This window comes from Branchiostoma lanceolatum, chromosome 13 (genome assembly GCF_035083965.1).
Source record: "Branchiostoma lanceolatum isolate klBraLanc5 chromosome 13, klBraLanc5.hap2, whole genome shotgun sequence".
NCBI lineage: Eukaryota > Metazoa > Chordata > Leptocardii > Amphioxiformes > Branchiostomatidae > Branchiostoma > Branchiostoma lanceolatum.
Window position 1 is genome coordinate 16,237,251 of NC_089734.1, and position 13,443 is coordinate 16,250,693.

General features: G+C 38.5%; 1 protein-coding gene across 1 annotated transcript; it reads right to left on the reverse strand.

Moving 5' to 3' along the window:
• Positions 1-2,856: 2,856 nt before the first annotated feature.
• On the reverse strand, positions 2,857-6,383 carry LOC136447725 (plasminogen-like). The gene is given in 6 exon segments (XM_066446767.1): positions 2,857-3,110; positions 3,276-3,518; positions 3,681-3,923; positions 4,084-4,164; positions 4,167-4,322; positions 6,254-6,383. Coding segments are annotated over 6 exon segments (1,107 nt in total).
• Between the last annotated feature and the right edge of the window lie 7,060 nt (positions 6,384-13,443).

Consider the following 13,443-nt stretch of genomic DNA (forward strand, 5'->3'; position numbering starts at 1 on the left):
CAAGGACCGGTCAACTCTCGGGATTTTTTAGAACTCCCCCGGTGCGGTAATACAATTTCTATCGGCGGGCTTAGAGCTCTGGGCCGCCGACTGAAAGGGCGCGATAACAGTCTGGATCCCAGCGATCTAAACCGCCAAAATATCATTCGCTTTTGGTAATATTATTTTCAATCCTACTACTACCCAACAGAAATTTATTTAGTCCTTGACAGTCCTAAATTTATTAATGATTTTTGTTAAGTGTCGAACTCAAAGTCACAGCAAATAAAGATCATTTGCCTATCACAGTTCCGTGTAGTTCACACACCGTGGCATATAATGCGTGAGCTAAAGCTTATTGTTATCTACCCGGCAGGGTCACACGCGAGTGTGCAACGGCCTGGGAATCAACGCACAGCTAACTGTGCATGAAAACGCAGAATTTTCCCGGTAGGCACACGCCGGACCCGGAAAACTCTTTACACTTCCTGCCCGCCTCGGTTTTAACGGACGTGCGCAGACTCGGAAAGAACCGGAAATCTGAGCTTTCACGCAGTGGAAGTTGTCGGCAATTTTTTTTTTGCATGATCTGGGGTAAATATTCTCAACATATAGAAAGAAAGACGTTGGCGCATTTCCCATAGCTTCATTACGAACCCGCCCATAAAATACACGTATTATAGCATGTAAGCATATGGGGCGAAAAAACTCATGAATGAATGAGACCTTAAATATACACTTTTGGTATCAACTGTTAAGTTGTAGGAGCCTGACAGATGAACCTTATACGTCTGTGACACTCCGTATCGTCCCACATGGGAGAACCAGTATCGCCTGGCCAGTACTGCACGCAGAGTTTCCATTTGTTGTTACTTGGCTCTCCTGGGGACCATGCCTATTGGAAATATGATACAGTTTGGATATTATGGTTCAATTCTAAAATACGTATAGTTACCTTACGTACACGTTTATTTAGAGGAAACCCAAGCAATATTAGGGCCCGAAAATCGAATTTTGAAAGTCAATTTGTGTTGTCATTTCTATACATAAGTTTAAACAATACTGTCCCAACGTATAGCGCGCGACGTCCATGATGAAAAAAAAAACGACATCGTTGTGATGTGAGAACTCACTGAAAATCGTCGCCGGGGATTTGGTAGGCTCGTGAAATTAGGGGAATCGTTGTACGGCACATTTTTGCACGGTTTGAAAACGTTAAAGTATGAAGTTATTACGGAAATGAAGTAAACAGTGTTAGTAAATGTCTGTAGCAAAAAAATAATTCATCATTCTTTTAATTTCCATTTTCTTGGCCCTAGTATTGCTTTGGTTGCCTTTAAAAAGTATAGATTGTATGTTTAAGATAGCTGCCAGCTTAAAGAATTTACCAGGCTAAATAAATGTAAAAGACATGACATATTGATACAGAGTTACAGAATAGGACTGCAGTAAATTATATCTAGTACTTAAATATACATGATGTAACTTCAATGTATTGTAAGGTATCAGACATGTGTTTCTACGAGTAGATACTCTTAATGATAATGGCATTCTAACAGACAACTTAACCAGAGGCAAATGGTAGATTACTTGTTTCTGACTTAGTTGTGTACTTGTCATCTTCAATGTACAATATATTATTAACCCTCATTTGCCTCCCCCCTCATAAGTTCCAAACAGTACGTATAGTATATCATCACCAATTTGCAGAGAGTGATGTACATGTGACTTTTTGTAATTGCTGTAAAATCGGTACTGTAATGACGTAATATTACGTAATAATGACGTCGTTATTACATTCTCATTTCATTGGCTAAAACCGTCTAAATAGGGTATTCCCGAAATACCTTACGGCATTAACCGATTGTTTAACATAAAAGGGTATCTTATTTATATTGAAGTGTGAAAAGACCTCTGTTGCCAATGGTAACTACGTTGACGTCAAAGTGACGTCGTAGAATGACGTCATATGCCTTTAGCTATCCCTTGGGATCCGCCATCTTGGATAGGAGGTCTTGAAATTTTTGAAAATACAATTTTTGCTACTTATGACCCCAAAATGAAAACATAGCAGGTATGGACGAATTTGAAAGGGGAAAAGCCTGTTTATACCTCAAATAATGATGTTGTCCGGGATTTTGGATTTTGACAGATGACGTCGTCAAATTTGCATAATTTCTGAATATTTGATTATGAAAGTTACACAAGATTATATAGGATGTTAATAATGAAGGAAAACAAATGTGGTAGAGCTAGAAAGCATAGACCATGTGTGCAATAACATGGCAGACGGCACTTCAAAGAGCAGTTCATGCCATGGTCACATTGTGGTCACATATGGAAAAGGGGCCCAGTACTAGTCTACTTTTTTTTTAATGTCGGGTGTGGTCTCTACGTGACCCAGTTAGATACTTTCCGGTTGCCGTGCTATTTTTTAATTTATTTTGACTAGAATTTTTTCTTTATTTGTTTTTAACTGAATTCGCAGTAAAAATCTACCGGGACACATTTAAAGATAGACACCGTAACCTAATCAGGATCAGTTGAATTACGTGAATTGGAATATAGGGGTGCTGATCAGGGGGATGAGTGTTCTAAAACAAAGAAATGCAATGCAATTCTGAAAGAGGCGTCAACACCTGGACAACAGTCATTCAGTTGCGTCGTCAGACTATATCGGCTTTAAAGTGTACCAACCAAATATTAGGTTCTGTTCCAAACATCAAATCTTAGCACGTTTATGAAGATTTGCCATCAAGCTGGAATTTGATAAAAAATATCTTCATTCAATTTATACAACTGGATTACAATCTTAGAAGACAAGACGTTTCATATGTCAATCCAATACGTGAATTCGTGAATAAGAATGTTACAGGATCAGATCTCACCACATGTTGGTACGTCGCAAAGCTCATATCTCTTGTCCGGATCCGTAGTGTAGCACCAAACTCCGGGGTCGACATCAGGATCCCGATTCCGGCAGTAGTTCTCCTCCAGGCCAAATGATGGGCAGTTTTCAGGTGTCATGGAGTGTCCATGTGGTGTCTGACTGTCCCAGCGTTGACACGTCTTTCCTGTTTTGGTCACAGAGTCTGTTCCTCGGTAGGATACCCCATTTCCCACCTGGCATTCTAATAAATAAAATTTAATAAACGTTAATGTCCTACTTTGAATAGTACGTGCCGTTAACTAATTACCAAACTTAGTAGTATATAGTAGATAACAGGAGATCATTAACAGACAAGTTGCAATTGCAAACATCAACTCCTATCTAAAATTACAGGATCAAACCTTACCACATGCCGTGACGTCACACAGCTCATATCTCTTGTCCGGATCCGTAGTGTAGCACCAAACTCCGGGGTCGACATCAGGATCCGGATTCCGGCAGTAGTTCTCCTCCAGGCCAAATGATGGGCAGTTGTCAGATGTCTTGGAGTGTCCATGCGGTGTCTGACTGTCCCAGCGTTGACACGTCTTGCCTGTTCTGGTCACAGAGACTTTTCCCCGGTAGGATACCCCATTTCCCACCTGGCATTCTAATTAATGAAAATTAATAAACGTTGATGTCCTACTTTGAATAATACGTGTCATTAACTAATCACCAAACTTAGTAGTATATGGTAGATAACAGGAGATCAACAGACAAGTTGCAATTGCAAACATCAACTATTATCTAAAGTCACAGGATCAGACCTTACCACATGCCGGGATGTCACACAGCTCATATCTCTTGTCCGGATCCGTAGTGTAGCACCAAACTCCGGGGTCGACATCAGGATCCGGATTCCGGCAGTAGTTCTCCTCCAGGCCAAATGATGGGCAGTTGTCAGATGTCATGGAGTGTCCATGGGGTGTCTGACTGTCCCAGCGTTGACACGTCTTGCCTGTTCTGGTCACAGAGACTTTTCCTCGGTAGGATACCCCATTTCCCACCTGGCATTCTAATTAATGAAATTTAATAAACGTTTAAGTACTTCTTTAAATTATACGTGTCGTTAACTAATCATCAAACTTAGTAGTATATGGTAGATAACAGGGCATTGTTAACACACAAGTTGCAATTGCAAACATCAACTCTTGTCTAAAGTTACAGGATCTTACCACATGTCGGGACGTCACACAGCTCATATCTCTTGTCCTGATCCGTAGTGTAGCACCAGACTCCGGTATACCTATCAGGATCCGGCAGTAGTTCTGCTCCAGTCCGGATGAGGGGTAATTAGCAGGTGTCCTGGTGTGTCCATGTGGTGTCTGACTGTCCCAGCGTTGACACGTCTTGCCTGTTTTAGTCACAGAGTCTGTTCCTCGGTAGGATACCCCATTTCCAACCTGGCATGTCGCTGGATGAAATTTGAAAAGAAATGTATTGATAGAAACTGTTGTTACATTCAAGTAGGACATAACCATAATGAAAAATAAAAGAAGAATGAAAAGTAAATAAAGCATCCAAAATAAACATACAATTATGTGGCCAAACAGCATAGATAGGCTAGAAGTTAGAACTGTGTAAGGATATTAAGAAGAATAAAATCACCAATGGAGAATATATAAGATAAAAGAGCATTTCCCCTCATCTAACAAAAGACTGGATGATGAGCATTTCTGGCCTAATTACGATTAAGAACATGATCGACCTTTCTTGTAAATGCACCGGTATACTCCCAACGTGGACCTGTCAAAACAGTATTCTTTTGTTAGTACCAGGCAGGTTTCTTGCAGAATACAAAGTTAAAGAAAATTCATTTTAATCCCAATCACCTAGTTGCACATGTTTTTTCACCAACAATTCTGTAGTTGCAATTCTGCTACAATCAAAATGATGGTATAGTCTTTGGGTCACTGTGGACCGTCCCATTGAGAACCGAAACTTTATTTCTAATTTGATATTCATAAAGGTCTAAGCTGGATTTGTGCCAGAAATCAACAAACTTAAAATGCCCTTTAAGGAGATATTTCTTGCTAAAACGTCAAAAAATGGCTTTCTGTCAATTTTGAAATTTTACAAAAACAGGTCCTCTTTAAACGTTTGTTGCACCTCACTGCAAAAACACAAATCGAGCAAAACTTCGTCATTTTACCTGTTAAAATATGGATAATATTACATGTTGGAGCCAAAAAGATTTCTGTTCATTTATGGGAGCTACAGTAAGCCAAAGATGGTCCATTTTGAGTGAGAGAGAGGCCTTCACAAGGAGAAAATCCGCCATTTTGAAATATGTCCGTTTACATGGCAACTGGTAGCCCCGATCCAAAACTTTCCCATTTTTTGTAGCTTTGGGCCAAGGCCTTTCCACCACACAAAATTTTAGAAAATATCATTTTTTTTAAATTTTGGTCACCTTATGCTTGGCTTTTACAGACAGCTGCTCTTAACAATTTGCAGTAAATATGGAACAAAAGATCCGTATGCTTCTTTACCTGTCGTTACGCCTAGGCTTTCTACTCGTATGTAGGCATCTACAACAGTGAGAATCGCACCTGTAGCGCTTTTCTTGTCTACAAACCAAGATGGAGGCATTCCCTTCTGAGTGATCATGGCCCAGGTTTCTCTCTCTTCTACAAAAGCTATCGGTCCAGGACAGAACGTGTAAACAGTGTACAACGAAAGCAATGGAAATTAAATACATTCATCTGCGAATGTCTCAAATTCGAAGCAGGAAGAAACAGATTATACTTCAGAAAGTATCTGAAATCTCTAAATGCTTTTCTAGATGAAGAATTACATAGAAACTAATATTCCTTTTGAAATAATCCAACCAACTCATCATTGAAAGTGTGGGACTTTCTATTTTCTACTGCTTTCAAAGAAGAAATCAAACCCCACATAAGTACCGTAGATAAAGAAACGTATTGTGGACCAGCAATTTAGTATGATCTTGTATCACATGTATGCCTTATATTTTACTTTATGTTTGTACTTCGACATTGTTGTCAACATGCAATTAGCCTACGGGCATGAATTTGTAATTAACTTTTTATTATAATAATAGTATGTCAAGTTACACATGTAGCCCGGCAAGATTGTCCTAAGTCATGTCGTAATTTGAAACGTATCATTCCGTTATCTTATGTATCGAGTAGAGTACACTAGTATAAATAGTCCTTTGTTGTTAATAATACATCTTATTTGCCATACATTGTACCTGATGCAATTATTATGCAATAAACTTGACTATAATATTAGGAGCCCCCGTTTGATATTGATTGCGATGTGTAAAGCTAAATGACCTGTTTTTGGATAAGTTATCCATCATAAAGTTTATGAACTTACCTGTACAGGTAGGAACACGGTTACTCCAAGTGCCGTCCGTGTGGCATGTGATATTTGCCTCACCTATAAGATTGTAACCTGGGTCACAGGTAAAGTGCATCACTTTCTGGTAGGAACTAGAACCACTCATATTTCCATTGGCAGGGGGTGTCAGTGTCGAACATTGGGCAACTGCGACAGAAAACCATACATTATCAATCAACATCACGGGGAAAGAATCAAACACAAGTAGGGCATTCAGTGAGAGCATTGGGCAACTGCGACGGAAAACAATACATTATCAATCAACATCACGGGGAAAGAATCAAACACAAGTAGGGCATTCAGTGAGAGCATTGGGCAACTGCGACAGAAAACAATACATTATCAATCAACATCACGGGAAAGAATCAGACACAAGTAGGGCATTCAGTGAAAGCATTGGGCAACTGCGACTGAAAACAATACATTATCAATCAACATCACGGGAAATAATCAAACACAAGTAGGGCATTCAGTGAGAGCATTCATTTGGGCAACTGCGACAGAAAACAATACATTATCAATCAACATCACTGGGAAAGAATCAAACACAAGTAGGGCATTCAGTGAGAGCATTGGGCAACTGCGACAGAAAACAATACATTATCAATCAACATCACGGGGAAAGAATCAAACACAAGTAGAGCATTCAGTGAAAGCATTGGGCAACTGCGACAGAAAACAATACATTATCAATCAACATCACGGGAAATAATCAAACACAAGTAGGGCATTCAGTGAGAGCATTGGGCAACTGCGACAGAAAACGATACATAATCAATCAACATCACGGAGAAAGATTCAAACACAAGTAGGGCATTTAGTGAGAGCATTGGGCAACTGCGACGGAAAACCATACATTATCAATCAACATCACGGGAAAGAATCAAACACAAGTAGGGCATTTAGTGAAAGCATTGGGCAACTGCGACAGAAAACCACACATTATCAATCAACATCACGGGAAAGAATCAAACACAAGTAGGGCATTCAGTGAGAGCATTGGGCAACTGCGACAGAAAACGATACATAATCAATCAACATCACTGGGAAAGAATCAAACACAAGTAGGGCATTCAGAGAGAGTACAGTGTACATATTGGAACAGAAATGGATAGAACAATTTTGCTAATCAAAATGTTAAAATCAAGGCTAATTCCTTTATTTTTGGAACATCTTACCAGTGCATGTTGGTGACAGTCCACTCCAAGTTCCGTCAGACAGGCAGGTTAGTGAAGATTTGCCAAGCAGCTTGTATCCTTGGTCGCATCTGAAGCTGACCACGTCTCCGTACGAGTTGGAGCCAATTATGATACCATTGGTGGGAGGCAACAGTGAGGGGCACTGCGCGGCTGTATGAAAAAAGAAGTTGCAATTGATGACGTACCTTTATGTAATGATAAATATAAATTGCCATGGATCTGAAAATGGGTTTATTGTATCTGATTGACATAACAAGACGGATAAGTTAGGCAAAACTAACCTACCTGACACGTTGGTTTTCTCGACCAGACTTTGTTCCATATCAGCAGAATGGTTCAGCTTCTTTCCCAGGTTGAAGGCACCTGTTGTAGTTGAAACTTGGAATTTGTCCTGAAGAATTATAAGAATGGCAAAAAATATATAAACACGATTCTTACACTACCAAAAATCTGTTTTCTTATGTTGAGATATATTTTCTTAGACAAAGAAAAACAAGTCAATTAAAAAAAACCTTCTGCGAAAGTCTTTCTATGTCAATTCTTACACAAAGTTTGTATTCTTTTTTTTTCTGAAGTAAAGAAAATATTTCTAGCATGATGTTCTCCACTAAGAAAGTTTCTAGAAAAAAAATATTCTTTCTCAGGCTTACCATAATACTTTTTTTTGGTCAAATGTGGTATTCTTACAGATTCTTTCCTTTTTTTTAATGTGATTCTACTAGAACATTTTCTTGAACTTTCATGGTTTTAGAAAGAAAATTCTAAGATGCAATTCTTGTTTGTGCTTAAAACAGGGATTGTTGTTTGTGCTTAAAACAGGGATTCTTGTATACAGAATAATATTCTTGCTGAGAGAGAAAAATTCGTTGTAGAAGGAAAAACAAGAAAAACTATTTGTGGTAGTGTAGAGCATATGCCTCCGCTGAACGCTATGGTTGGGGGCGAGTTGATTACATATGCGCACTGAGATTTTAACACACTTTTTATGTGTTATACATAAGACGAGGGCCTGCTTTTCATGATTTATACGAGTTAAGCTTCTATCTCACTGTAGATTTGTAGCAAACATGTATCGGTCGGATAAGGGTTAAAAGACATGAAAACAAATTTATATCGCAACTTTAAAAACAAATAATTCTCACACATTTAAACAAACCCATCAACGGCGCTAAACGGGAACATATATCAGCCTCTTCACCTCCACAACCTGAATGAAAGTTAGCAATTATGACCTTGTCCCCACAAAACCCATCTTCGCAGGGTGGGAAAGTTCAAAACACGCCGTGTTCATAAGCCAGATGGTCATACGGAACATGTTCTTAGTAATGAGTAGTATATGCCTCGAGATAACTTAGATAATGACAACATAGCATGTTCCCACAAACAGCGTATTCTAAACGCATATATGGTGAAAATGGGCTTGGTGTAAAAACGATAGAGTCAACAAAAGAATAATGAAAATCTAGATCAATCGAAGTACGTAGTTAATGTTTAAACCAAATATGTTTTTCTGAAAAGTATTAATCAACCATGCATAGAATTGTGATATACTGCTATCTAGTGAATGAGTCAACTGACGGCTAGTATATTTCGACGTATCTTTGCATGGTTTGAAAAAAGTGTAAACGTCTGCAGTGCTGCTAAACCAAAACAACGCATTAAAGGTATTTGTTATTGAAGGCCTTTGATTGCTTTTCTTTGATGTGCTTACTTTTCGCCATAGACTGAGTCGGCAAATTAGTCTGCCACACCCCAACATGTTTTGTCAAATTTGCAATACGCCACAGCAGCCTTTCAATATAAGAAGTAAAGGTTCATATTCGTTAGTGACTCCCATTTTTGTAAGTTCTGCTACGGCATTTTTTTCTCTGACATGGTTCACAGCTTGTTATGTGAGCAGGGATACGATAGTACTCGTTATATTTGTCAATTTTGGAGTCTTTGCCAACTAACAGAGAATTACGAAATATTTTTTTTATTTGTTTAGACATACCTGAAGCGCATGAGAACCTACAGCATGATAACAGATTCGTGAGTTAAAACCTCAGGAAATAATAACATGTGAATATTTACTTTTTGTGCAAAGCCTTTGAAAAGTAACTAGCAGTAGGCACTGTTCCATTCAAAGTCTGAATGGCCTAAATAGATACACTAAGTTAATTTACCAGCAAAATTACTAAGCGTTGATTGATTGTTAGCTTGAATAAGAATCGTTTGGCAGAAGTCTTCTAATGAACATCCATCTATCAACGTTTGTTCTATTATGTTAATTCAATGTAAATTCGACAAAATTGCTCCGGTGGTCTAAATCTTTACGTTTTGAAAAAGTCATCATAAGTACTTAAATAAATAATATAGGTAAAATACAATATATGATATGATTTGTAAGGCTACTACAGTTTAACCAACAGATTGATTTTTTTTATGACACACCCTTATTTTGTAAAGAATGATCTAATTGTTAATTGAAATGATTTGTCTTAAATCTTAATTCCAATGATTATCCCTATGTACTTCTAGACATAGCAGATAACGTTATAACAAAACGTACCTTTTCATTTCTGTAGGTCCCGGCGTTAACGAACATCAGAAGGATAACTATCACTGTGACCACGGTTACCACTACCGCCGAGGCGGCAACCATGTAGCACAAACGGCAGCCTGTTGCTTCATCGACTGGCGTCGTGTCTGCCAGAAGAATATTTCGTTACATTTTGTTACAGGTTACTACATATTTCATTATGAACGCAAAAAAAGAGAAAATTTAGCGATCATAATGTTCCACCAACAAAATGTAAATTGCAAAAAAACACAAAATACATGGGGTATAATAAGTATGGAATATCTATAATGAAAATAAAATGTATGACGAGAAAAGCTACGTAAGCAGAAAACAAGCCAAAGACGCACACATTACCTGTAGACGTTTCCGTTCCGTAAGGGACTTCTCCAGAGGCATTCTTAAGTTTTACCACCTCAGCTTCTTCGTACAGGTTTGAGGGCGTCTCCTGCTCTTCTTGGCTGCAAGGATCATGTTTTGCATGACTGACACTCTCACTGGTGTTACCTCGACAGTTGAGGGGAACATGCGAGGGCGGCCCGCTGTTTCGTTTCCTGTCGGACCCAACGAATGAGGTCTTAACAGGCTGTGCTTGCTCGTACATCACACTTGTACCGTACTGTCGTTCGACGGTTGTACAGTCTAAATCTAAAGCAGTAGCGTTTTCAATACAAAGATATGTAAATATATAATATCTTTTAATGTGCCGATCTTTGGGTAAACATTTACTTATAGTGCGTCATCTGGCGTTTGATATCTTTAAATGGCATTTTGTTTTTCTGGATATTGCAGACTAATTATTAGGGCGGAAAAAAGTCTTTCAAATTATATGGCTGTAGATGGCACTGTTTTCGCATTTATAAGACAACAACGTGTAATGATGCAAGCGATTGCTATTGCTCTTTGAATTATGCTTACGTATGAGTTTAAAGATAGTCCCCCAACAGCCTTTATTGTAATGTTTTATTGTTTAACATTTTTCTATTGAATTGTGGTAAGTTGGAGTTTATCTTCTCCCTTCAGCTACAGTTATCGTGAAGCTGCGTCAGGTTCAATGATGACCTGGATTTTTATGTATTAACGATCCATTTAACAGCTTTATTTTTGCAATGTTGACCAATAGCTTCTCACTATAATCTCTTAAAACAAAGTCTATCTAACACCACAATATCCATTATGGCCACATGTTTAAATATCAGATTCGCAGAGTTCAAGTTACAATATCAAAGGAATAATTACATTTCTCCATTAGGAGAAATGTCTTATGGATGGACTTGAGGCTTACGATCACGAAATTCCGGTTACATATGCGAAAAGCTCTGTTCAAGTGCTGTCCATGTTGGAAGACCGACACAGAGAACAGTAACAGAGGACCAGCACCTGGATGAATCGGGCAATGTATAACAAAAAAATATGGGTATATGATACATTATAACAATAATGTCTTAAATTGTGTTTACTTATGTTAAGATATGAAACTTACTCATAAGTACTTACCCCGTAGAAATACATATTTACTCCGGTGAAAGAAAATACCTACTTCGAGGAAATAATTTGATCATTATGTAACATAGCTGCATGTATCATTAAAATGTCATTTCATTATCAAAAAATCTGTATCAAATAAACTTTGCGGGGAATATTGATTTACTAAAGATTGACATATAAATGCACCCTGAATCAATGATGAGTTTTTCTTTCAGATACTTTGTTTCATATTCATTGTTTATGATTTATCGCCTGTCGGAAATTACCATATGTTTTATTTTTTTTTTTTTTTGCTTGAACTGATATCAATTCAAAATATTTTACTTTACTTAATTTTAACTAAGTATTCTCATATTCTCTTAGAATAGGGGTGCTGTTTTTTTCGCCTTTTCGTTTTAAGTTTATGTCCTCCAAAATGCCACCAACACTTTATACATCAATAGAAAGTAAAGCGTCTCCACTTTCATATTATTTAATGCACCTTAGTGCCAACTAAACACGTTGGAAACAAGACGAAAGTTCGCTATCTTGGGGGGTAAAATGTTGCTCAAGTGTGTTATGTTATAAGAAACAGAGATTTACAAAGTACCTTATCGTTGGCGCTGTTAGGGTGTCTAGACTACCTCTCTACATTGCGCTCGGAGGGGAGTTATGTCACGGACCCTACTTTGCAACGGGAAGGAGTTTGGCATTCTACACGACAAAACCCTCGTCCCCAGGACAATTTGATTTTCCCAGCATGCACACAAACTGCGTTCTCTTTCCCAGGACACAAAGAAACACACACACGCTAATGCGCCCCGTTATGTCCAGGCCCGGGTTTAATTAGGGGAAAGGACGCTGTGGAGGAGCGTGTCAATCCGCGTAGGCACACATAGAACCATTAGCACCTGGACCATTACAGTTCTGATAATTATGACAAGATCAGAATCACACATTTAAAGAAGTCATACAGGTATTACTTCAGGTGAGTTTGTGACTACGAACTGTTTTGAGTGCTGAACTGACTAGTCGGCTAAGGGCTGATCCATAACAACACGGCATACCCCATTCTGAGACTATATGAAAATACGGTACTTATATTTCTCGCCTGCAACTTCTATCCCGACCACACGACCGTTGTCAGCGCAGAAATTTTCCGACACTGCTTTTACTTCCGTTGCCGTGAGTTAGTTCCCACTGGGACGTCGCGAGCTTGTTTTTTTCACGTCCACGCCGTCACTTCTTGATCGTGCATATGGAACTCATGGAATCTGCTATCATGTGGATCTCAGAGAAATTGATATCTTCATGAGCGTTTGTACAATATTGCGTTTCCTGCACAGACAAGAGCGTTTATTTCTTTTTTTTTACATGAAAAAATAGCGTCTGCAAGCGAGAGACCGCAATCTTGAAAAATTCCCCGAAAAGTATCATGGGATTTGCATTACAGTACCATTCATTTACTGATATTCATTATTCAAGTCCTCAATCTTAGTTTAAGAAATTTTTTTTATGTTTAAGGAATTTATTCTCCAGGACAAACAGGAATTCCTAGTACAAAAACCTCTGAGTCAGTTTTAGTGCAAGAAACTCATTCTAGGTGTACGAAATTCACTATCGAGGGCAGAAAGGTATTCATTGTGCCAGAGCCTTAATCTAAGTAAAGCAATATCATTCATGGTATGTTGAAGGACCACTCTCTGTATACTCTCGAAATCCCACTACGTAAACAGACAATGCAAGAGAACGTGCATCTCTAGGCAAGAAGACAATTGCAAATAACAGAAACGACCAATTCATGCATAGCAATACTTATGACCGATACATGCAGGTTCTTGCAAGCAGCATAATGTGCGAACGCATGACAGCTTCATGTACCGCACAGAGAACGGAGTCAAGTCCATCCTGTTGGACGACGATAACTGCCACTGCCACTC